The sequence below is a fragment of the Mauremys mutica genome, chromosome 20 (assembly GCF_020497125.1).
Source record: "Mauremys mutica isolate MM-2020 ecotype Southern chromosome 20, ASM2049712v1, whole genome shotgun sequence".
In the NCBI taxonomy this organism is placed as follows: domain Eukaryota; kingdom Metazoa; phylum Chordata; order Testudines; family Geoemydidae; genus Mauremys; species Mauremys mutica.
The window spans coordinates 2,206,338-2,230,485 of record NC_059091.1 but is presented as its reverse complement, the minus strand read 5'-3'; the positions used below and the strand labels follow the sequence as shown (position 1 = coordinate 2,230,485).

The 24,148-nt window shown below is 66.4% G+C and overlaps 2 protein-coding genes across 2 annotated transcripts; both read left to right on the top strand.

Annotated features, from left to right (window-relative positions):
• Positions 1-6,806: 6,806 nt before the first annotated feature.
• On the top strand, positions 6,807-11,042 carry WNT10B (Wnt family member 10B). Its single transcript, XM_044995180.1, has 4 exons — positions 6,807-7,083; positions 8,393-8,655; positions 9,710-10,071; positions 10,357-11,042. Exons 1-4 carry the CDS (start codon positions 7,043-7,045, stop codon positions 10,813-10,815), a joined length of 1,125 nt encoding a protein of 374 aa, XP_044851115.1. The 5' UTR covers positions 6,807-7,042; the 3' UTR covers positions 10,816-11,042.
• Positions 11,043-16,924: 5,882 nt separating this feature from the next.
• ARF3 (ADP ribosylation factor 3) lies at positions 16,925-23,520 on the top strand. Its single transcript, XM_044995389.1, has 5 exons — positions 16,925-17,050; positions 19,299-19,486; positions 20,321-20,431; positions 21,410-21,534; positions 21,654-23,520. The coding sequence occupies exons 2-5, from the start codon at positions 19,339-19,341 to the stop codon at positions 21,813-21,815; spliced, it is 546 nt and encodes a 181-aa protein (XP_044851324.1). The 5' UTR covers positions 16,925-17,050; positions 19,299-19,338; the 3' UTR covers positions 21,816-23,520.
• The last annotated feature ends 628 nt before the right edge of the window (positions 23,521-24,148 follow it).

The window sequence follows — 24,148 nt, the reverse complement described above, 5'->3', positions numbered from 1 at the left end:
TGGGGTGGAGCGCGGCAGCTAATCCGCGGCGCACAGCTCGGCTCTCCCAGCACGGAGCAGCGGCCGCCTCTGGGGCGCAGGAGCAGCACGTGGCAAGAGCTACACGAGGCTTCGGGGAGGGAAGTATCCAAGGGAGGGGGCAGGAGCGGGCAGAATGGACTGTCCTAGGGCGGGGCTTGGCCAGGACACCGGGGTCTGCCCCCTGACACTCACCGTAGGGCACCCCAGATTTCTAGGAAGCATAAACATTGGGGACCTTGTCTTCAGTAGCACAGCACCCCCCCCCGCACTGAGTCACCGCAACCAGCTCCTACAGCCCCCGGGAGCGGGGGGGGGGGCAGGGATGAGCTCAAAGGGAGGGAGGGGGAGTATGGGGACAGAGATGGGTGAGCACGCGGAGGGACGGGTAGCGAGAGGGGCGCACGGGGAGGGAGGGGGAGTATGGGGACAGAGATGGGTGAGCATGCGGAGGGAGGGGTAGCGAGAGGGGCGCTCGGGAGGGAGGGTGGGACGGAGCGGTAGTGAGAGGGGCGCACGGGGAGGGAGGGACGGAGGGGAAGCTAGAGGGGTGCATAGAGACTAAGGGGGTTAATGGGGTGGGAGGGGGTAGCTAGAGGGGCGCACTGGGAGGGAGGGAGGGAGGGAGGGGCAGCGAGAGGGGCGCACGGGGAGGGGCAGCGAGAGGGGCGCACTGGGAGGGAGGGAGGGAGGGAGGGTAGCTAGAGGGTTGCACGGGGACAGGGGGCGCACGGGGAGGGAGGGAGGGAGGGGTAGCGAGAGGGGCGCACGGGGAGGGGCAGCGAGAGGGGCGCACGGGGAGGGAGGGACGGAGGGGAAGCTAGAGGGGTGCATAGAGACTAAGGGGGTTAATGGGGTGGGAGGGGGTAGCTAGAGGGGCGCACTGGGAGGGAGGGAGGGAGGGGCAGCGAGAGGGGCGCACGGGGAAGGGCAGCGAGAGGGGCGCACTGGGAGGGAGGGAGGGAGGGTAGCTAGAGGGTTGCACGGGGACAGGGGGCGCACGGGGAGGGAGAGAGCCAGGCAAAGCGAGAGGGGCGCACGGGGAGGGGCAGCGAGAGGGGCGCACGGGGAGGGGCAGCGTGAGGGGCGCACGGGGAGGGAGGGTAGCTAGAGGGTTGCACGGGGACAGGGGGCGCACGGGGAGGGAGGGAGGGAGGGGTAGCGAGAGGGGCGCACGGGGAGGGAGGGAGGGTAGCTAGAGGGTTGCACGGGGACAGGGGGCGCACGGGGAGGGAGGGAGGGGTAGCGAGAGGGGCGCACGGGGAGGGAGGGAGGGAGGGTAGCGAGAGGGGTGCACGGGGAGGGGGGGAGGGAGGGGTAGCGAGAGGGGCGCACGGGGAGGGAGGGAGGGAGGGAGGGTAGCTAGAGGGGTGCACGGGGAGGGAGGGAGGGAGGGAGGGGAAGCGAGAGGGGCGCACTGGGAGGGAGGGGTAGTGAGAGGGGCGCACGGGGAGGGAGGGAGGGGCAGCGAGAGGGGCGCACGGGGAGGGAGGGAGGGAGGGAGGGGCAGCGAGAGGGGCGCACGGGGAGGGAGGGGTAGCGAGAGGGGCGCACGGGGAGGGGCAGCGAGAGGGGCGCACGGGGAGGGAGGGGTAGCGAGAGGGGCGCACGGGGACCGGGGGCGCACGGGGAGGGGCAGCGAGAGGGGCGCACGGGGAGGGAGGGTGGCTAGAGGGGTGCATGGGGACTGGGGGGCGCACGGGGAAGGAGGGAGAGAGGGAGGGGCAGCGAGAGGGGCGCCCGGGGAGGGAGGGAGGGTAGCTAGAGGGGCGCACGGGGAGGGAGGGAGGGAGGGGTAGCGAGAGGGGCGCACGGGGAGGGAGGGTGGCTAGAGGGGTGCATGGGGAGGGAGGGAGGGAGGGTAGCTAGAGGGGCGCACGGGGAGGGAGGGAGGGAGGGTAGCTAGAGGGGCGCACGGGGAGGGAGGGAGGGTGGCTAGAGGGGTGCATGGGGACAGGGGGCGCACGGGGAGGGAGGGAGGGAGGGGTAGCGAGAGGGGCGCCCGGGGAGGCGGGGCTGGCTGGCTAGAGGCGCCCGGGGCTGGGTAGGGACCGTTCAGCCGATGGGGGCGGCAGGCTGCCGGGCTGGCTGGGCGCAGGCAGGCGGCTCAGGGAGTGGCTGAGTCTCCCCAGATCCAAGAAAAACTTGAGCGCGGCTCTGCAGCGCAGTGTGACCCTCCGCTCCCAGCAGGAGCCGGGGAGCGCGGAGCGGGGCCGGAGCCAGCCGGCGGAGCGGGCTGAACCTCGGGACGCAGAGAGCGGCCCATGGAGCGGAGCGGCTGAGCGGCGGGAGAAGGCAAGCGCGGAGCTCGGGCTGGGCCGGGCGGGGAGGGAGCAGACGGGCGTTGGGGGAGCGAGCGAAGGGAGGTCGGGGTGAGCGTGGCAGGGAGCAGGGGAGGAGGGTGTCTCTGGGCCGCGTGTCTCAGCTGGGAGCGGGATCCTGACACTGGATGGACAGAGGTGTGGGGGGTATGGGGAGAGAGAGAGAGATACAGGAGCTGTGTGGGGACGGGTGGGTGGATAGATACAGAGGGGGTGTGGGGATGGATGGGTGGATAGATCCAGGAGCTGTGTGGGGATGGGTGGGTGGATAGATACAGGAGCTGTGTGGGGATGGGTGGGTGGATAGATACAGGAGCTGTGTGGGGATGGTTGGGTGGATAGATACAGGAGCTATGTGGGGATGGGTGGGTGGATAGATACAGGAGCTGTGTGGGGATGGATGGGTGGATAGATACAGAGGGGGTGTGGGGATGGATGGGTGGATAGATACAGGAGCTGTGTGGGGATGGGTGGGTGGATAGATACAGAGGGAGGGTGGGGATGGATGGGTGGATAGATACAGGAGCTGTGTGGGGATGGGTGGGTGGATAGATACAGGAGCTGTGTGGGGATGGATGGATGGATGGATAGATACAGAGGGTGTGTGGGGATGGATGGGTGGATAGATACAGGAGCTGTGGGGGGATGGATGGATGGATAGATACAGAGGGGGTGTGAGGATGGATGGGTGGATAGATACAGGAGCTGTGTGGGGATGGGTGGGTGGATAGATACAGGAGCTGTGGGGGGATGGATGGGTGGATAGATACAGAGGGGGTGTGGGGACGGATGGGTGGATAGATCCAGGAGCTGTGTGGGGACGGGTGGGTGGATAGATACAGGAGCTGTGTGGGGATGGGTGGGTGGATAGATACAGGAGCTGTGTGGGGATGGATGGGTGGATAGATACAGAGGGGGTGTGGGGATGGATGGGTGGATAGATACAGGAGCTGTGTGGGGATGGGTGGGTGGATAGATACAGAGGGGGTGTGGGAATGGATGGGTGGATAGATCCAGGAGCTGTGTGGGGATGGATGGGTGGATAGATACAGAGGGGGTGTGGGGATGGATGGGTGGATAGATCCAGGAGCTGTGTGGGGATGGGTGGGTGGATAGATACAGGAGCTGTGTGGGGATGGATGGGTGGATAGATCCAGGAGCTGTGTGGGGATGGGTGGGTGGATAGATACAGGAGCTGTGTGGGGATGGATGGGTGGATAGATCCAGGAGCTGTGTGGGGATGGTTGGGTGGATAGACACAGGAGCTGTGTGGGATGGGTGGGTGGATAGATACAGGAGCTGTGTGGGGATGGATGGGTGGATAGATACAGAGGGGGTGTGAGGATGGATGGGTGGATAGATCCAGGAGCTGTGTGGGGATGGATGGGTGGATAGATACAGAGGGGGTGTGGGGATGGATGGGTGGATAGACACAGGAGCTCTGTGGGGATGGGTGGGTGGATAGATACAGGAGCTGTGTGGGGATGGATGGGTGGATAGACACAGGAGCTGTGTGGGGATGGGTGGGTGGATAGATACAGAGGGGGTGTGGGGATGGATGGGTGGATAGATCCAGGAGCTGTGTGGGGATGGATGGGTGGATAGATCCAGGAGCTGTGTGGGGATGGGTGGGTGGATAGATACAGGAGCTGTGTGGGGATGGGTGGGTGGATAGATACAGGAGCTGTGTGGGGATGAGTGGGTGGATAGATACAGAGGGGGTGGGGGGATGGATGGGTGGATGGATACAGGAGCTGTGTGGGGATGGATGGGTGGATGGATACAGGAGCTGTGTGGGGATGGATGGGTGGATGGATACAGGAGCTGTGTGGGGATGGATGGGTGGATGGATACAGAGGGGTGGGGGGACGGATGGGTGGATAGATCCAGGAGCTGTGTGGGGACGGGTGGGTGGATAGATACAGGAGCTGTGTGGGGATGGGTGGGTGGATAGATACAGGAGCTGTGTGGGGATGGATGGGTGGATAGATACAGAGGGGGTGGGGGGATGGATGGGTGGATAGATCCAGGAGCTGTGTGGGGATGGGTGGGTGGATGGATACAGGAGCTGTGTGGGGACTGACAGATTAGATAAGTTAGGTAGCATGTGAGCCAGGAGGCGAGTGCAGAGGTGCGGGAGTGAATGGGGAAATGAAAAGAGCAAACGACTGAGGGAAGCCCTGAAGTTCTGTGATCAAAAGCGACTGGCAGGAAAGCAGAAGAGGAGAGAGCTGGGGTCAGAGCACTGTGTGGCAGGTGACAGTTGGTGGGAGGTGTGGTGCAGGAGGTGTGCAGAGAGGGGGGTGCAGTGTGGGTGCTGTGCGGTGGAGTGCTGGACTGTGTGTGTGCAGTGTGTGGTGTAAAATACAAACTGGGGAGGTGCGGTGCAGTGAAGGGGGCAGTGTGGGTGCAGTGTGGTGGAGTGCTGGACTGTGTGTGCAGTGTGTGTGCAATACAATCTGGGAGATGCGGTGCAGTGAGGGAGTGCAGTGTGGGTGCAGTGTGGTGGAGTCCTGGGCTGTACATGTGCAGTGTGTGTACAATACAAACTGGTGGGGTGCAGTGTGAGTGCAGTGGAGTGCTGGACTGTGTGTGCAGTGTGTGTGCAATACAATCTGGGAGATGCGGTGCAGTGAGGGGGTGCAGTGTGGGTGCAGTGCGGTGGAGTGCTGGGCTGTACATGTGCAGTGTGTGTACAATACAAACTGGTGGGGTGCAGTGTCAGTGCAGTGGAGTGCTGGACTGTGTGTGCAGTGTGTGTGCAATACAATCTGGGAGATGCGGTGCAGTGAGGGGGTGCAGTGTGGGTGCAGTGCGGTGGAGTACTGGGCTGTACATGTGCAGTGTGTGTACAGTACAAACTGGTGGGGTGCAGTGGGGTGCAGTGCAGCGGAGTGCTGGACTGTGTGTGCAGTGTGGGTGCAATACAATCTGGGAGATGCGGTGCAGTGTCCGTGCAGTGTGGGTGCAGTGCGGTGGAGTGCTGGACTGTGTGTGTACAGTGTGGGTGCAGGGGTTGTACAATGTGGGTTGTGGGGGTGGTTTGAGTGGCCCGTGTTTCCAGGAGGGACTTTCCCGTGCGTAGAAGAGTGGGGGCAGGGCTGTGGCCAGTCTGAGCAGTGCACTGCCAGGGAGGTGCCCAATGGCTCATGCGTGGCCCAAGTCAGGACAGGTCCCTTCAGCAGCTCCCAGGTCTCGGCCAGCTCCAGGAGTGGGACCCCCCTGTCCCATCCCCAAGGGCAGCAAGTCCCTGCCCCTGTCACAGCCCTCTTGGGCTTATGCCCTCAAATATTCCATTAGAGCAGGGGGGGCGGGGAGCCAGGACTCCTGGGTTCTCTGCACAGCTCTGTTATGGGAGTGGGGGCTGGTGGGTTAGAGCAGGGGGGGCTGGGAGCCAGGACTCCTGGGTTCTCTGCACAGCTCTGTTATGGGAGTGGGGGCTGGTGGGTTAGAGCAGGGGGGGCTGGGAGCCAGGACTCCTGGGTTCTCTGCACAGCTGTGGGGGGGGGGTGGGGGCTGGTGGTTAGAGCAGGAGGGGCTGGGAGCCAGGACTCCTGGGTTCTCTGCACAGCTCTGTTATGGGAGTGGGGGCTGGTGGGTTAGAGCAGGGGGGGCTGGGAGCCAGGACTCCTGGGTTCTCTGCACAGCTCTGGGGGGGAGTTGGGGCTAGTGGTTAGAGCAGAGGGGGCTGGGAGCCAGGACTCCTGGGTTCTCTCCACAGCTCTGGGAGGGGAGTGGGGGCTGGTGGTTAGAGCAGGGGGGGCTGGGAGCCAGGACTCCTGGGTTCTCTCCGACACTGCCAGTGCCTGGGTGATGCCCAGGTGCCCCCGTGTCTGGGGAGACCCAGGGACAAGGTTTGTGGGTTTTCTGGGTTTTTTTTCAGTGCAGTTTCTTGAGGAGCAGGAAGGACGCTTGGGGGAGGGGGCCTGGGTCTGCCCAGGGTGGTTGGAAGGGTCTTTGCCCCCATGGCCGGGGGATCTGCCCTTCAGGGCCCGGGCTGGGCTTGGGGGCGGGGCAAGCGCGGGGCCCTTGGGATCCCCGCCCGGGTGGGGGCCCTGCAGCCTGGCCCCAGGGGCAGGGTGGGGGTAGGGAGGAGGCTGGGACCCGCCCAGCTCGGCAGATGCGGTGCAGGCTCCCGCTGCCCGGGGAGAGGGAGGGGCCCGCGTTCCCAGCCCCGCCCCCACCCCCGGAGCAGGGCACCTTAGGGTGCGCGATCGACCGCCGGGGGGGGGCGGCGCTCGTCTGGGCTCCCCCAGGCATTGCTTGGGCCGGGGCTGCGCGGACAGACTGAGCGGCGTGTGACGGAGGGTGGGCGGCCGGGGGCTGAGGGAACCACGGGCTCTCTGGGCTGGGTTCGCCCCCAGGACTTTCCGGGGGACCCCGCTGGCTGAAGGGTGGGGGCTGGGCTGGGGTAACCCCTCGGGAGCCCTTTGGCGAGGGCGGGGGCGGGGCCGGGGCTTTCCCTGCCCTGCCTCAGTTTCCCTGCCTGTGAGGGGTTGAGGCCCCGGAGATGACAGAACTCTGCGGGGGGCTGGGACATCTTCCCCCCACTAACGACCCCCGGCCCCTTCCAGCCCCCAGCCCGCGGCTGCCCGGAGCAGCAGACGACCCCACCCCCACCCCGTCCGCGGGCCGGGACATGAGGGAGGAGGCCCCGCCCGGCCCGACAGAGCAGCCCCGGCGCCCGCCAGCCACAGCGCAGCATGGGGCTCGCCCCCCTCCTCGCCCTCTGCCTCTGGAGCCGGTAAGCGGGGGGCGGGGGGGCGGGGTCAGGAGGCGGCGGGGTCCCTGCCCAGCGCGCAGGTGTGGGCCGGCCCCCGCCGCGACTCAGCCAGGTTCCCCCCCACATACCCCCCCTGCACCCTCTGCCCGCGGGACCACCTGGGCCAGGGGCTGGCGCCCGGACTCCTGGGTTCTACCCTTGGCCCGAGTGGGGGCTAGTGGGTAGCATAGGGGGCTGGGCTGGGAGCCAGGACTCCTGGGTTCTAACTCCGCTTAGGGCGGGCAGTGGGGTCTAGTGATTAGAAGAAAGGGGGGGCTGGGAGCCAGGAGAAGGCCACCGGCTAGATTTTGTGCGGGGTCGGGGGGGCTGGATCTCGCGGTGTGCCATGGAGGGTTATGGGAGAGGAGGCTTGGGGGGGCTGGATCTCGTGGGAGGTCCTGGGGCTTGGGGGGGTTGTGGATCTCCTGAGGGTTGGGGGGTCACGGCGGGGGGGGGGTATGTTCCCTCCTCACAGCACGAAGCTTCACTATTTCCCCTTCAGCATCCAGATGTTCTCTCCAGGCCACCCAGCTTATGCGTGCCCCTCCCTTCATTGCCATGGAAACCCCTGTTCTAGACCTGGGGGGCAGGGGGCTCTCGCATCATCATGGGAACACCCCCACCCCGGGGTGGGTGCCGAGCCGGAGGGTGACGCACCTAATCCTCAAACCCCTTTAATCTGGTTCCAGGGAGGGGTGTGGGGGGGAGGGGGGAATTTCCCCTGCATACGGGGCCAGGTGCAGATCCCCTGCAGGGGTGGGGGGGGTCCTGGGTTTGCACGCCTTGCACACACGTGTGATGCAGGCTGCACATGGGCCCAGCTGCCAGCAGGGCTGGAGTGTCTATGGCACATTGGACTCCTGGGTTCTCTCCCTGGCTCTGGGAGGGGAGTGGGGGCTAGTGGTTAGGGGAGGCTCTGGGATCCAGGACTCCTGGGTTCTCTCCCTGGCTCTGGGAGGGGAGTGGGGTCTAGTGGTTAGAGTGGGGGGGCCGTCTGGGAGCCAGGACTCCTGGGTTCTCTCCCTGGCTCTGGGAGGGGAGTGGGGGCTAGTGGTTAGAGTGGGGGGGCCGTCTGGGAGCCAGGACTCCTGGGTTCTCTCCCTGGCTCTGGGAGGGGAGTGGGGGCTAGTGGTTAGAGCAGGGGGGCAGCTGGGAGCCAGGACTCCTGGGTTCTCTTCCTGGCTCTGGGAGGGGAGTGGGGGCTAGTGGTTAGAGCAGGGGGGCAGCTGGGAGCCAGGACTCCTGGGTTCTCTCCCCTCTGCTCTTCTCATGTGCTTTGCTTCCCTTCCAGGGCGCTGGGTAGTGACATTCTGGGGCTGAGGCCACCGAGCGGCCCTGCCCTGACCCCCAACACGGTGTGCCTGACGCTGCCGGGGCTCAGCAAGCGGCAGATGGGGCTGTGCGTGCGCAGCCCAGACGTGACGGCCTCGGCCCTGCAGGGCACCCAGCTCGCCATCCAGGAGTGCCAGCGCCAGCTGCGGGACCAGCGCTGGAACTGCTCCAGCCTGCAGGGGGCGGGCCAGGTGCTGCAGGACAGCGCCATCCTCAAGAGAGGTGAGGGGCGGAGCAGGAGGGTCCATGCCCTGGGCCCAGGCCTGGCCGGGGTGGGGATAGGAGCACGTGGAGGGGCTGGGGCAGGACAGGGAAGGAGACAGGGGCCTGGGGCGGGGGGAGGCTGCAGACACTCAGGGTGCTGGGCCAACCCTCCCCACCCTGCTCTGCACTTCCCCAGCCTGGCCCCTCAGCACCAGGCCATCAGCCCTGCCCCGGCCCAACCTGCCCTGTGCCCATCTGCTGGCCCCTCCACTGCGGCTCCCCCCCCCCCACCCAGTGCTGCTTTCATGGCGCGTCGGGGCCGCCCCCTCCCTGCTCCCCGTAGCCTGGAGCCGCTCTGATGTTGCCTTGGCCTCTGCATGAAGGGAGAGGAGCTAAGAATGAAGCCAGGATCAAAGCGAGGGCGCTGGAGCCAGCCCCGCATGCCTGCTCCTGCTCCTGCCGGGGCGGGCAGCTCCTGGGGCGCAGGGAGTTCGCTGGGTCTCAGCCCCATGCCCAGCTGGCGCTAACGGGGCAGCTTCGGCAGAGGCGCCCCCAGGTGCCAGCTCATGCCCATGGAGCTGGGCAGTGTGGCTGGATGGGAAGTTTTGAGGAGCAGAGCGAGGGGCACTGAGGGGGTCGGCTCTGGAGATCCACCTTCAAACACCCACTTGGGTCACAAGTGAAGTGAGTGCAGCTGGTCTCAGCACAGTTCAGTGGGGTTAGTGGTTTCTGTGAGGGGCAGAAGCAGACGAGAGAGAGCAGGGAGCTGTGGGTCGGGACTGGGGGGGGCACCGGCAGAGCTGGGGGAGCTCAGCTGACTGCTCCGGGCAGCAAGGATCCTGGGTGTGTTTGGAAAGAACCCAGGAGTCCTGGCCAAAATCCCACTCCAGTGACCCTGTTCCCCCTCCCCTCACCCGGCCAGTTTCAGCTGGGTATGCTGTTCCCCCTCGCTTACAGGGCTGCCTCATGCTCCACCCCAGAGGCAGCTGCCACGGGTGCCTGGGTTCCTCCCCATCTCCTGGGAGGGGCCCGGCCTGGTCCTCAGCTCACCCGCTCCCCGTGTGCTCCCCAGGCTTCCGGGAAAGCGCCTTCGCCTTCTCCCTGCTGGCGGCGGGCGTGATGCACTCGGTGGCCACGGCCTGTAGCCTGGGCCAGCTGCAGGGCTGCGGCTGCGCGTGGGGGGAGCACGGCGGCCAGGAGAAGCAGCGGCTGAAGCTGAGCCAGCTGCAGGCACTGTCCCGGGGCAAGGGCCTCCCCCCTCACCTGGCCTCGCTCCTGGGCGAGCCCGGCCCACAGGACACCTGGCAGTGGGGCGGCTGCGGGCCCGACATCGGCTTCGGGGAGCGCTTCTCCCGGGACTTCCTGGACTCACGAGAGGCACCACGCGACATCCAGGCCCGGACGAGGATCCACAACAACTGGGTGGGCAGGCAGGTACGGTGCCCATGGGGCAGGGGCACAGCGGGCAAGGAGGGGAGGGGAGGGGTGCTAAGGGGCAGGGGCGCTGCTGCTCACTGGGAGGCCTGTGGCAGATGCCTCAGGCCAGGCGTAAGCAGGAAGGGTGCAGCTCACTCTGTGTGTGTGTGTGGGGGGGGGGGGGCTCCGTCCTGAGCCCCAGCAGGAAGCAGCCGGGGATGAGCAGTGGCAGGCCCCATGGCAGGTTGCTGCATGGTCCAGTGGTGGGGAGTTCCGCCGGCTCACCCGTCTCTCCCGGAACAGGTGGTGGCAGAGAACATGAAGCGCAAGTGCAAGTGCCACGGCACGTCGGGCAGCTGCCAGTTCCGCACGTGCTGGCCGGTGGTGCCCGAGTTCCGGCTGGTGGGCGCGGTGCTGCGGGAACGGATGCAACACGCCGCCTTCATCAGCACCCACAACCGCAACAGTGGCGTGTTCGGGCCACGGCTGGGCCAGCGCCGCCTGGCCCGCGAGCTGGTCTACTTTGAGAAATCGCCCGACTTCTGCGAGCGCGACCCGGCGCTCGACTCACCTGGCACCCGTGGCCGCGCCTGCAACCACACCAGCCCCCGCACGGACGGGTGCGCCAGCCTGTGCTGCGGGCGAGGCCACAACATCCTGCGCCAGACACGCCGCGAGCGCTGCCACTGCCACTTCCAGTGGTGCTGCTCCGTGCTGTGCGAGCAGTGCCGGCTCAGCACCTGGCTCAGCGTCTGCAAGTGAGGGGGGCCGGCTGTGCCCCCCCCAGCCCTGCCTCCTGCCCTGGCAGCATGGATGGAGCAGCCCCCTGCCCTCTGCCCTCTGCCCGACACGGGGGTCCCTGCAGGGCCCCCAGCAGCGTATGCAAAGGTTGCGGGCCGAATAGAGGGGCAGCACCCCAACTCCGCAGCTATAACTCCTAGGGCTTTGTGGGAAGGGAACAAGAAGCATGGGGGGGCACTGCAGCAGGGCCAGGGGGAGCTAAGTACATTTTGTAAATGCTTTAAATGCTGCAGGGGATCAGCGGTGGGGGGGGGGCAGAGGGGGTGTTATGGGGTTGCCAGGAGGCAGTAGGGCTTTCAGGGGTGGGGCCAGGGGGACATTGCAGGAGCAGTGGGGGTATGGGGTGGCTGGTCAGCAGAGCAGTGGAGGGGTTGGGGGGATGCTGTGGGGGCAGTGGGGGTATGGGGAGTGGGACAGAGCAGTGAGAGTCAGGCGGATGCAGTGAGGGTCGGGGAGGAGCAGTGGGGGTTGGGGGGGTGCAGTGGGGCTTGGGAGGACACAGTGGGGGGTGGGGAGGAGCAGTGGGGTCGGGGGGACGCAGTGCGGGGTGGGGGCAGAGCAGTGGGGTCAGGGGGACGCAGTGAGGGCTGGGGGATGCAGTGGAATATCAGGTTCGGGGCATTGGGATGCTCTGGGGGCCGGGGGTGGGTATCAGCAGGGGGCCGGTGTGGGGGGACGCCGCAGGGTTAATTTATTGCTCTAGGGCAGAGAGCTCAGGGCTTCAGAGCCCGATCAGCGTCACCCGGTCTGTGCGCCCCGTGGGTCACTGCCTGTTTTCACACCTGTACCCGAGTCTCACGGCAAAGCGCGGCCCCGCTTGGCTATTTTAGCTGCAGCTGCCGGTTCCTGTCAGTAAAAGCACCTGCCTGGGGAGTGACTGTGGTGAATTCACTGGCACCGGGTTCCGGTGCCCGGCGCTGCACAGAGCCGCGGAGACCCCTCCTGCGCCAGACACTCGCCGGGCAGGTCCCCTCTGCTGCTGTGCCCCTCCCGGGTGCAAGCGCTGGACGGGGCTGGTGCGGGAGCAGGGATCCTCGCACGGACCCCTGGGGGAGCAAAGCCCGCTCCCAGCCCAGGCCCAGCAAATATGATGGTTAAACATTGGAGTGGGGTCCAGGGGTTAGAGTTGGGGGTGGGGGGAGCCAGGACTCACACCTTCCTTGCGAACCCACATGGCATGTGGGTGGAGGCCTGGGCATTGCCAAGATGTCTCCCCACAGCTGATAACAGTGCTGCGAACTTCCTCGCAGCAGTGCCCCCGCAGCGGAGACCGTGCGGATGGGTCCTTGTGTCTGGTTACAGCAGTGCCCCCGATGGGGCTGCGAGCTTCCTGGTGGCAGTGGCTTGCTTGGGCACGGCAGGTTCTCCGCACCAAAGCAGAGCCCTGGTGCTCAGGGGAGAAGGCTGGGGGCAGTGGAAGGCAGACGGGTGGGCCTGACCCATGAAGCAGACGGTCTGTCTGCAGGGATTTTAGAGCAGCTGCTCAGGGAGGCTACAGGACAGGGAGCTGTCCTGCTAGGCTGCGGGTTCAAATCTGACCGGGGTGGGGGGGGGAGTGACCATCCAGAGCCCATTACTATCTCGTGAGGTGAGTTTTCTGGGGCTCAACCCGCTGCCCCCCTCCGACCTGGCCCCAGGCACCCTGAGACCAGCTGGCCCCTGGCTAGCAGCTCCCGAGACACACGCTCCCCTTTGCCCCAGTGGATTTTGTGTGCCATGACCCCAGTGGCGCAGACACCGCCCCCCCCACCCACAGAAACCAGCCTGAGCCGAAGGCACCAGAGGGCAGTGGTGGGGGTGGGGGGATGCTGTGGGGGCTGCCAAGGGGTCCCAGCCCAGCCTGGCCTTGACCGTCTACATTCCTTGCTGCAGTGCCCCTCCCTCGACCACCTCCAGCCAGGGGCCCAGTGTCAGCCTCCCCCCCCCCCCCCGCCGATCTGGGGTGAGGAACATTCCCAGGGAGCGCAGGCCCCAGAGCAGCCAATGTGCAGACATTGGCCAGGGAGGGTGCATCACCCTGCCCCCCCCGACCTGCCTCACCCCCCCCATTTCAAACTGCACCGGACCCCCACCCCCAAGACCAGAGGGGGGCAGTGCTTCTGCAGGGGAAACCCTGCACACCCGCCTGTGCCCCCGGGGCCCTCGGCAGGACTGACGGGCAGCAAATGTAAACACGACCCAGTGGTGCCCTTTGCATGGCAGGCGGGTGACTGTGGAACTCACAGCCACTGGGCGGTAGCGGGGAGCAGAGCTGGGCGGGGTCAGGCTGTTGTGCATGGAGAGGGCAGACACCCTCCCTCCTGGGGAATGAGGCAACCGCGACCTGATGGGGCAGGGGCCTCCCCTCTGGGCCGCTCGTTCCAGAGCTGGGGTTGGTGCATTTCCTCTGCAGCAGTGGGTGACGGGGAGTGGGCTAGATGGGCCCTCCTGGGATCCAGGACGCTGAGCCAGGGGCCCCCAGGGCAGGGCCTGGCCCCCGGCAGAAAGTGTGCTTGGATTCCCGGGGCAGGTGAGCCGGGCAGGAGGGTGTGGGAGCCAGCATTGGCCATGGTCACTGCGTGTGGAAACCCAGGGCCCCGTACCCCACCATTTGCTGAACCCCCACATGCAGCGAGTTTCAGGGGGCTCAGCTCATGCTGCCAGGGCGTCTACCCCTCCCCCGGGCAGGGCTGAGGGGCGTCAATGGGGGGGTTGGGCCTGCCGTGGGGAGGCCCCGCTTGCCAGCATCCTGCTCCCCTAGCAGCTGAGGCGGGACACTCCCTGGGAGCTGCACGGTCTGACTCACGCTGCAAACACACAGGCCCTGCCCTGACCTCAGCCTGCCCTGCAGCCCAGCCCAGCCTCCAGCCACACAGCGCGGGGGGGGCAGGGGGGATTGTACATAGTGCAGAGCTGTGTGTGTGCGCACATGTACATGCGCACAGGGGTCTGTGTGTGTGTGTGTGCAGTGTGCAGTGAGGGGGCACTGGGGGGGCTCTGTGTGCAGAGAGTGGGGCTCGTGGGGGTTGGGGGCTCTGTGTGCAGTGAGGGGACGCGGGGGGGTTGGGGGCTCTGTGTGGAGTGAGGGGACGCTGGGGGGTTGGGGCTCTGTGTGCAGTGAGGTGACGCAGGGGGGGTTGGGGGCTCTGTGTGCAGTGAGGGGATGCGGGGGGGTTGGGGGCTCTGTGCAGTGAGGGGGCACTGGGGGGCTCTGTGTGCAGAGAGTGGGGCTCGGGGGGGTTGGGGGCTCTGTGTGCAGTGAGGGGACGCGGGGGGGTTGGGGGCTCTGTGTGGAGTGAGGGGACGCGGGGGGGTTGGGGGCTCTGTGTGGAGTGAGGGGACGCAGGGGGGTTGGGGCTCTGTGTGCATTGAGGTCACGCCTGGGGGTTGGGGGCTCTGTTTGGAGGGAGGGGACGCAGGGGGGTTGGGGCTCTGTGTGCAGTGAGGTGACGCGGGGGGGTTGGGGGCTCTGTGTGGAGTGAGGGGACGCAGGGGGGGTTGGGGCTCTGTGTGCAGTGAGGGGACGCAGGGGGGGTTGGGGGCTCTGTGTGCAGTGAGGTGACGCGGGGGGTTGGGGGCTCTGTGTGCAGTGAGGGGACGCGGGGGGGGTTGGGGCTCTGTGTGCAGTGAGGGGACGCGGGGGGGTTCTGTGTGCAATGCACTCATGCCTTGGGGGAGGAGGGAACCCCGGAGCCCTGATTCCCAGACTGCAGCTGAAGTGCACAGAGCCACCTGCACTGACCCAGCCCAGGCGTCCTGACTCCCAGCCGGCGGGTGCCCAGCCTGGCTGCCCACGGGGCAGGGGTGCCCATGCCCAGTCCCAGGGCTACTCCTCTCCTCTCCTCCCATGTGCGTCCACACTGCAAGGCGCAGTGTGCCACCTGCTGGGGGAGAGTGGCACAGGCTGCCGTGGGGTGCTGCCACAGTAAGCCGGGGCAAGCTGGCTCCCCGGGGGCAGGGGAGTTCTGCTCGGGGCAAGCAGCACCCCAGGGGCTTGAGCAACCTGCCTGTATGCAGCGACTGGGCCAGAGGACCGGGGGGAGCTAATGGTCACATGGGGAACGTTCCTGCCTTATCCCCAGCTCACGCTGCAGGGGAGCCTCCTCTTCCTACTGCATTGCGCCCTCTCCCCTTGTGCAGCGTGATCCCCGCATGCACATCTCCCGCTAATGACCCATGACCCCCATGCACATCACCCCCGCTAATGCACCACAGCCCCCATGCACCATGACCCCCATTCACGTCACCCCCGCTAATGCACCACAGCCCCCATGCACCATGACCCCCATTCACGTCACCCCCGCTAATGCACCACAGCCCCAATGCACATCTCCTGCTAATGACCCAGGACCCCATGCACATCACCCCTGCTAATGCACCACAACCCCTGCATGCACGTCACCCCCGCTAATGCACCATGACCCCCACATGCACATCCCCCACTAATGCACCATGACCCCCGCATGCACATCCCCCGCTAATGCACCATGACCCCCATGCACATCACCCCCACTAATGCACGACAGCCCCCATGCACCATGACCCCCATTCACGTCACCCCCTAATGCACCACAGCCCCAATGCACATCTCCTGCTAATGACCCAGGACCCCCATGCACATCACCCCCGCTAATGCACCACAACCCCTGCATGCACGTCACCCCCACTAATGCACCATGATCCCGCATGCACATCCCCCCACTAATGCACCATGATCCCGCATGCACATCCCCCCGCTAATGCACCATGACCCCCGCATGCACATCCCCCGCTAATGCACCATGACCCCCATGCACATCACCCCCGCTAATGCACCATGACCCCCGCATGCACATCCCCCGCTAATGCACGACCCCCGCATGCACATCCCCCCGCTAATGCACCATGACCCCCGCATGCACATCCCCCCGCTAATGCACCATGACCCCCGCATGCACATCCCCCGCTAATGCACCCTGACCCCCGCATGCACATCCCCCCGCTAATGCACCATGACCCCCATGCACATCACCCCCACTAATGCACCACGACCCCCGCATGCACATCACCCCCGCTAATGCACCATGACCCCCGCATGCTCGTCACCCCCGCTAATGCACCATGACCCCCGCATGCACATCCCCCCGCTAATGACCCATGACCCCCATGCACATCACCCCCGCTAATGCACCATGACCCCCGCATGCACGACACCCCCGCTAATGCACCACAGCCCCCATGCACCATGACCCCATTCACGTCACCCCCTAATGCACCACAGCCCCAATGCACATCTCTCACTAATGCACCATGACCCCTGCATGCATGTCACCCCCACTAATGCACCATGACCCCCCATACACATCTCCTGCTAATGCACCACAGCCCCCATGCACGTCTCCCGCTAATGCACCATGACCCCCGCATGCATGTCACCCCCACTAATTCACCATGACCCCCCATACACATCTCCTGCTAATGCACCACAGCCCCCATGCACGTCTCCCGCTAATGCATCATAACCCCCATACACATCTCCTGCTAATGCACCATGAGCCCACATGCATGTCACCCCTGCTAATGCACCACAGCCCCCATGCACATATCCTGGCTAATGCACCTGCCCCCCATGCATGTCACCCCCTGCTAATGCACCAAGGCCCCCCATGCACATGTCCCGCCAATGCACCACGGCCCTACCATGCACATCTACTAATGCACCATGACCCCCGCATGCACGTCACCCCCCGCATGCACGTCACCCCCCCATGCATACTCCCGATGGCACCTCACCATCATGAATCTCAGCCTCCCTATTCACGCTCCAGCCCCCGCGCGTCCCACTCCCACGCTGATGTGACCCCCCCCCCATACACACGCATCATCCCCCGGTAACAGCCCCACCCCAGCGCCCCCAGGCATGCACAAGACCCACGATGCTTCACACCCTCAGCTCCCCTAATGCACCCCCAATGCAGCCCCCCTTGCACGTCCCCTCCCCCACTAGTGCAGCAACCCCCCCCCCATTGCATTGCTGCAGCAGCTGCCATGGAGATGGGTTGCTGATCTCGCGAGGTTTGCTGCCCCCCCTCTCCCCAGAGTTAGGCGAGAGCTCTCGCGAGATCCCCGGGTGCGTGCACGGGGCCTGCTGCTTCCGGCTAGAGGGGAGGGGGGGTCGGTGCAGAGTCAGCTGGGGAGGAGGGGGCGGGAGGAGGAGCGCGAGCCGGAGCCGGAGCAGGTAGGTGCGGGGTGCAGGGGCCTGGGGAGTAGCAGGCCTGTCCCCTGGGGGCCCATGCAGTGGGGCCCGTACTCCGGGGGGGCAGGCTCTGTGGGGTGCATGGGGGGAGCAGGCCAGCTCCCTGGGGGCCCATGCAGTGGGGTCTGTACTCCGGGGGGCACGCTCCGTGGGGTGCATGGGGGGGAGCAGGCCAGCTCCCTGGGGGCCCATGCAATGGGTCTGTACTCCGGGGGGGCACGCTCCGTGGGTGCATGGGGGGGAGCAAGCCAGCTCCCTGGGGGCCCATGCAGTGGGGTCTGTACTCCGGGGGGCACGCTCCGTGGGGTGCAGGGGGGGGAGCAGGCCAGCTCCCTGGGGGCCCATGCAATGGGTCTGTACTCCGGGGGGCACGCTCCGTGGGTGCATGGGGGGGAGCAGGCCAGCTCCCTGGGGGCCCATGCAATGGGTCTGTACTCCGGGGGGCACGCTCCGTGGGGTGCATGGGGGGGAGCAGGTCAGCCCCCTGGGGGCCCATGCAGTGGGGTCTGTACTCCGGGGGGCACGCTCCGTGGGGTGTATGGGGGGGAGCAAGCCAGCTCCCTGGGGGCCCATGCAATGGGTCTGTACTCCGGGGGGGCATGCTCAGTAGGGTGCATGGGGGGAGCAGGCCTGATCCCCCGGCAGGGTGGGGGTTTGGGTGCAGGCCATCTGGGGGTGCATGGGCTGCACTGGGATCTGTTCCCTGGAGGGGCTGGGGGGGGCAGCTGGCCCACCCTGTCACTGAGCATGGGGAGCCCTGGGAGTGGGGATGTCTCAGACCCAGCGGGGTGAGGGGGCTGGACCCAGGCGTCCCTCGCCCCGGGGCCCCATCCAGAGAGGGGTGTCTGAGGGGGGCGTTGTGCCTGGGGGAGAGTGGGGAGCCCAGCTGGCGCCTGCCAGCATCCCGACAGGGGCACAGGCCTTGCCCCCCTGCTGCTGGGGGAGGCTGGTTTGGGGGTCCTATTTGCAGACCCCCAAAGTGGAAGGGGCTGAGAGCCCAGAGGGGGGCAGGGCCCCCCTGAGGCTTGGGGGCTACCTTCCCCCCGAGGGGCCCTTCTTTCCTGGGGTGGGGGGCAGCAGGGCCTGGGGTCTTGCCCCTGTGCTGACCAGAGAGTGAACCCCCTGTGGGTTTTTCGGTGGGGAGCTCCCCCCATTATCACTTGTGAAGCGTTGGGGGTGCAAGGCAGGGAGCATTGTCGTGCTTCATTATTAGTCATTTTGGGTGGGTGGGTCACAGCCCTGGGGGCTGCTGGGAGGGCCCAGTGCTCTCACGGGGGGGTGCTCATGGGTCATGGGGCAGGCTGTAGAGGAGAAGGATCAGGCGCTGGCGCTGGGATCAGAGGGAGGCGTGGGCGGGCAGGGGGGTGCTGACACCCCGAGGGCAGGGAATGGCCTCAACGCCGAGGAGAGGGAAATGGTCTGGAAAGGGGCCCCCTTCCCCTGCGCCGGTCCCCTGTACAGGCGCTGGGGAAGTGGGGGGCTGGCAGCCAGGACTCCTCGGTTCAGGTCCCAGCTCTGGAAGGAGAGTGGCTGGAGGCTGGGAATTCCTCTGTTGACGCCGTGGCTTTGGGCAAGTCCCTGTCTCAGTGCCTCAGTTTCCCCATTTGTGTTCAGGCTGGTCCGGACCTGCCTCCTGGGGGCTGCGGTTGGCAGGCGCTGGGGCAAGGCCTGTTTTGATTGGCTAGCACAGCGTTAGGAGCCTGGGCGATGGACCCCTCCCCACAATGAACCCCCCACCCCCAGCCCTGCGTGTGCTGCTCCTGGCCCTCGCTGGCAGCACTGCCGTGACCCTGCTGCCGGTGCCTTGGGGGCCGACGCTCCGTGAAGGGGGAGTGAGGGCTGCCGAGTCAGCTGGCCCTGGTGGGTGCTGGGCACGGCCTGGCACGGCTGCCCCCCGGCTCTGCCTTTCAGTATTGTGACGCAGGGAGAAAGGTCCCTTGTGGGGCGCACAAAGCCAGCCTGTGGCGCTGATCCTTCTCGCCGATGGCCTGCGGGTCTCCCCTCTGCCCCCAGCCCAGGGGCCCGCGTAGCCTGAAGCCAGTGGGCCAGCAGGGCCCCTGACTGTCGCTGCTGGCCATGGCCACCGAACACATGGGGACCAGCGCCCGACCCAGCCCTGCCGTGGAGCTGAGCTCCCCGGGGCCTGCGCCCCCCTGCAGCCGGGTGCGCTGGGAGCTGCCGTCTCCGCAGGCGCCTGACGCCGGCCGGCCTTGCCCTTCCCGCTGCCCAGGAACCGCCAGCGAGCCGGCCCCGGGAGCCCCCGCACCGCCATGGGTAACATCTTCGGGAACCTGCTGAAGAGCCTGATCGGCAAGAAGGAGATGCGCATCCTGATGGTGGGGCTGGACGCGGCCGGGAAGACCACCATCCTCTACAAGCTGAAGCTGGGCGAGATCGTCACCACGATCCCCACCATCGGTAGGGCCGGGAGCCGGGCCACGGCCCCTGGGGCTCCCGTCAGCCGGCCCGGCCACGGGGACAGGGACTCCCATGTGGCGGGCGTGGTCACGTGCTGGCTGGGGGGCCGGAGGAAAGGACCAGCTGACCCATAACGGGCCTGGGCCCTGGCTGGCGTCTAGGGTGGTTTGGCTCCCCATAGAACATTTCATCAGGGCTCCTGAGTCCTGTCGGCAGCTCGGGGGGGCGGGGGCATTGGTGGGTTAGAGCAGGGGGGGCTGGGAGCCAGGACTCCTGGGTTCTCTCCCCGGCTCTGGGAGGGGAGTGGGGGCTGGTGGGTTAGAGCAGGGGGGCCTGGGAGTGGGGGCTGGTGGGTGAGAGCAGGGGGGGCTGAGAGCCAGGACTCCTGGGTTCTCTCCCCAGCGCTGGGAGGGGAGTGGGGGCTGGTGGGTTAGAGAAGGGGTGCTGGGAGCCAGGACTCCTGGGTTCTCTCCCCGGTGCTGGGAGGGGAGTGGGGTCTAGTGGTTAGAGGGGAGGAGTTGGGAGTCAGGATCCTGGGTTCTTTGTCCAGCTTTGCTGCAGTGTGAACTTGGAGGCAAGTTGCTGACCTTTGTGCCTCAATTTCCCCATCTGAACCTGCACCGCCCTGCCCCCCTCCCTGCCTCAGTTTCTTCTTTGCCCATTGAAAGGCTCCTGTGTGAGATGAGTTTGCTGGGTCTCAGTCCAGTGCCTCCGCGGTGGCTGGCACTGAGCAGTGCCCCTCACTGGCAGAAGTGCCCGAGGGTTGAACCCCCACTGGGGGCAGGGCTGGCTGCCCCCCACGTCTGTGGCTAACCCCCCCCCCACACTTTGCAGGCTTCAACGTGGAGACTGTCGAGTACAAGAACATCAGCTTCACCGTGTGGGACGTGGGCGGCCAGGACAAGATCCGGCCCCTGTGGCGGCACTACTTCCAGAACACCCAGGGTACGGCGGGCAGAGCCCCCCCTCTCCTGGGGGCCTTCCCTCCCCCCCAGCCATCGTCTGAGTATCTGGGGGGGGAGGGGTAGAAGGTTTCTCTCTCTCCTGCTCCTAGGGGGACCAGATCACAACACTTACATTTTGGGGGACACTGGGGTGCTGTCAGCCCCGCCCACAGTCCACCCCCGCTCCTCCCAGGCTCCGCCCCTGCTCTGCCACAGGTCCCGCCCCCTTCCCGCGCGCACGCCCCCCCCCCCCCCCCCACTGCGCCCTGGCTGAGTCCCTCCTCAGTTCCCCACCCACCGCCCGCCACTCACCCCTATGGTGCCGACTTCCCCTCTGCCGGGTGAGTGCTCGCCCCCCCCCGCCTCTTCCTGCCCAAGCATCCGCCCCCATCCCACCCCCTTCCCCCAAGTCCCCGCCCCTCCCTCCTGGAAAGCGCTAAGCGCTGTCAAACAGCTGTCAGGCGGCGGGAAGCGCTGGGAGGGGGGAGGAGGTGGCGAGGAGGGGGGAGCTTGGTTGCAATTTTTCCCCGTGGGTGCTCCAGCCCCAGAGCACCCACAGGGTCAGCGCCTTCCTCCCACTCGCCTCCTTACCCGAATATCGGGACAAACGACGCCCCGATCGAACACTGATCTGGACCTGGGACAACAGGTTAAATATCGGGACAGTCCTGGCTTTATCGGGACGTCTGGTCACCCTACCCGCTCCCCCCTCCCCCGCCATGGTGTGAGTGGGGAGGGGGAAGAGAATTGGTGAATGACTTTGTTCGACCCCCCATTAGAGGAGTTTGGGGGTGCATGGTCACCCCCTCCAAGGTGGGGTGGTAATGGGTTTGGGGGTGCACTGTTGCCCCCCGAGAAGGGGTTTGGGGGCGCACTCTGTCACACAGCCCCGGAGAGGGGTGGGGCTGCCTAGCTGGGGGTCAGAGTCCCCCCCCCCCAGTGTCAGTGCGCGGTGTCAGTGCCCCCCCTCCACCCCCAGGGCTGATCTTCGTGGTAGACAGCAACGACCGGGAGCGGGTGAACGAGGCGCGCGAGGAGCTGATGCGGATGCTGGCCGAGGACGAGCTGCGGGACGCTGTGCTCCTCGTCTTCGCCAACAAGCAGGTGGGTGTCACGTCCCCCCAGGGCCCCTCCAGCCTCGGCCGCCCTGGGACTGTGGGCGAGGTGCCCGTCCCCGTGGTGTCTGGCCGGGTCAGCTCGTAACCCCCCCTGTGCCCCCCCAGGACCTGCCCAACGCCATGAACGCGGCGGAGATCACGGACAAGCTGGGCCTGCACTCCCTGCGTCACCGCAACTGGTACATCCAGGCCACGTGCGCCACCAGCGGCGACGGGCTCTACGAGGGCCTGGACTGGCTGGCCAACCAGCTGAAGAACAAGAAGTGAGCGTGAGCTGCCCCCCCCCGCGCCGCGAGGGGCCGGGCGGAGCCGCCCTTCTGCCCACCCCCCCTCAGGCTGGCAGGACCCGTCGGCTCTTCCCCCCTCCCCTCTCGCTGGGTTTTGCTTTCTTTCCGGCACCGGTTGCTGTGGGTTTGATTTGGGGTCTCGGTTCTGGTCCCCTCCCCTGCCCCGGGGTTTGCACGGATCTCGGGGTGTGTGCGCGTGTGATGAATATATCGATATCTAAATATAGGGGGGGGCGGGAGGCATCTGCTTCCGCGCTGGGGCAGCCCCCTGCCCTCCGGGGGGGCGCCGACGGCCCCGCGTGGGGCAGTGGCCTTTCTTTTGTGTTGTTTTTCTGTTGTTCTTGGTGCCCTGTGACGTGACTCTAAACACGGAGGTGAATTCCTCAAGGCAGCTTTAAGCTTCTGGGGGGGGGGCGCTGCTGGTCTGTGCTGGGGGGGAGGGGACACTGCAGGGGGAGGGGGGCAGCTGGGGGAGTCGTTCCTGGGTCTCATCCCGTTCCATCTTTCACGGGGGGGGGGGGAGTTGTATCACTTGCTAGGGCAGTGCCCCCTGCTGGCAACACGGCCCTTCCCCCCCACCCCCCCTGCACATTCCCAGCCCCCCTGCACCACACTGTACAGACACTGGGGGGGGGCTGGCAGAGCTGGTGGGGGACCGGCCAGTGCAGTCTCTGTGGTTCCCGAGGGGCGAGAGAGGGGCCAGGCCGGGGGCTGTGGATTCAGTGGCAGAATCGGGACCATGGTGGAAATTGCCCCCCCAGCCTCTCCCCCCCTCCCCAGGTTTCAGACGCTGCCGGACCCAGCGTCCCCGTGCGCTTCCCTGTGTCTCCACTGGGGCGGTGCCCCGACAGCACCCACAGCTGCTCAATGACTCCCCCAAGGTTGCCCCAGAGCTTGCTGCGGGGCCCCAGGTTCGCCCCCCCACACACACACCAAATCATGTCACTTCAAGAGGCAGGATTCCTCCCCCTGCAGCAGCCCCCCCACGTTCCCCAGCACCCGCCTCCTCGGCAGCAGTGGGGGACGCTCCGGTTATCACGACTTCCTGCGGTGGGGACCCCCCGAGAAGCGCCTGTCAGGCTAAGCAGGGATTTTGGGGAGATGCATCAGGGACCCCCGCTGCCCCCCCAGGACTTGCCCATAGCAGAGGGGTGGGAGCCCTGGGGATCCTGCCCCCAGGGGCCGGTGGTGGGAGCACTAGCTCAGCTTGGGCTGGGTATTTAGCGGCTGTTTCTCAGCGGGCTGGTTACCAAGGAGTGTTGATTTTTCCTTTGTCCCACCCCAGCAGTCAGGCATGTGACCCCCCCCATCCCTCTCCCCCAAGATGAGGGAAATTGGGCCTCACCCACTCCCCCCGGCTTGGGGAGCCACCTAACCAGCCAGCAGGGGGCAGCGATTCGCAAGTGACTCCTGCGCCTTGAACCAACCCCCCCCCCCCCCCCTGTGCAGCACAGTGATTGTAATGAGACCCAACACCCCCTCCCCCCCGGGGCGGGCGGGCGGGCGGACTGTCAGCTCCTCCCCAGCACATGTATTTATACCCCCGGTCTCTGCTTGGTGTGACATGGTGCCCGTGGTTCTGCCCTGGGACGTGGCCTGTGTGTCTAGCACCCCCCCCCAGCTCTCGGGGTGCTGGATACAGGAGGACTCCTGTACCCCCTTGAATATTAAACATGTTTTATGTAGTGCCGGCCCCGTGTCGCTTCTTTCACCTCCCCGGGGCTGCCAGAGGAACTGAGACCCCCAACTACTCTCTCAGGCGGGGGGGAGCCCGGACTCCTGGGTTCTCTCCCCTGCTCTGGGAGGGGTCTAGTGGGTTAGAGCGGGGGGGGCTGGGACTCCTCATCGCACTCGGGCTGAGCTGGTACGTGGCCCGGATCTGGTGCCCACCCCCCTGCTTGGGGGGAACTGAGTCCCCAGCCCTGCATGTGCTGCTCCTGGCTCTCACCCCCCGCCCCCATCGGTGCCAGTGAAGCCGGGTCCCCTGGGCGGGCTGGGGAAGGGGTGACTTTAATTAGAAACAGCTTAGGGGAGCGATGGTGCTTCTGGGGCAGGGAGAGCCAGAGCCAGAGAGAAGCTTTACCCCCCTACTCCCCCCGGGCCTGTATTGAAGGGGATATTGGCTGCCATGGTAAATCCCATTACCTCTAATCCTGGCTGGGGGAGGCGGATTGTGCCCGTTCCACACACTGATTTGAAACAAGTGGGGGCAGGCACTGAATCCTCGCCCCCGCCCTCGGCCGGCGGGGGGATGGGGGGCCGCCTGCGTCTGGAGCACAGGACCTGGCGCTGGCCCTGTGGCTCTGGAAGAGA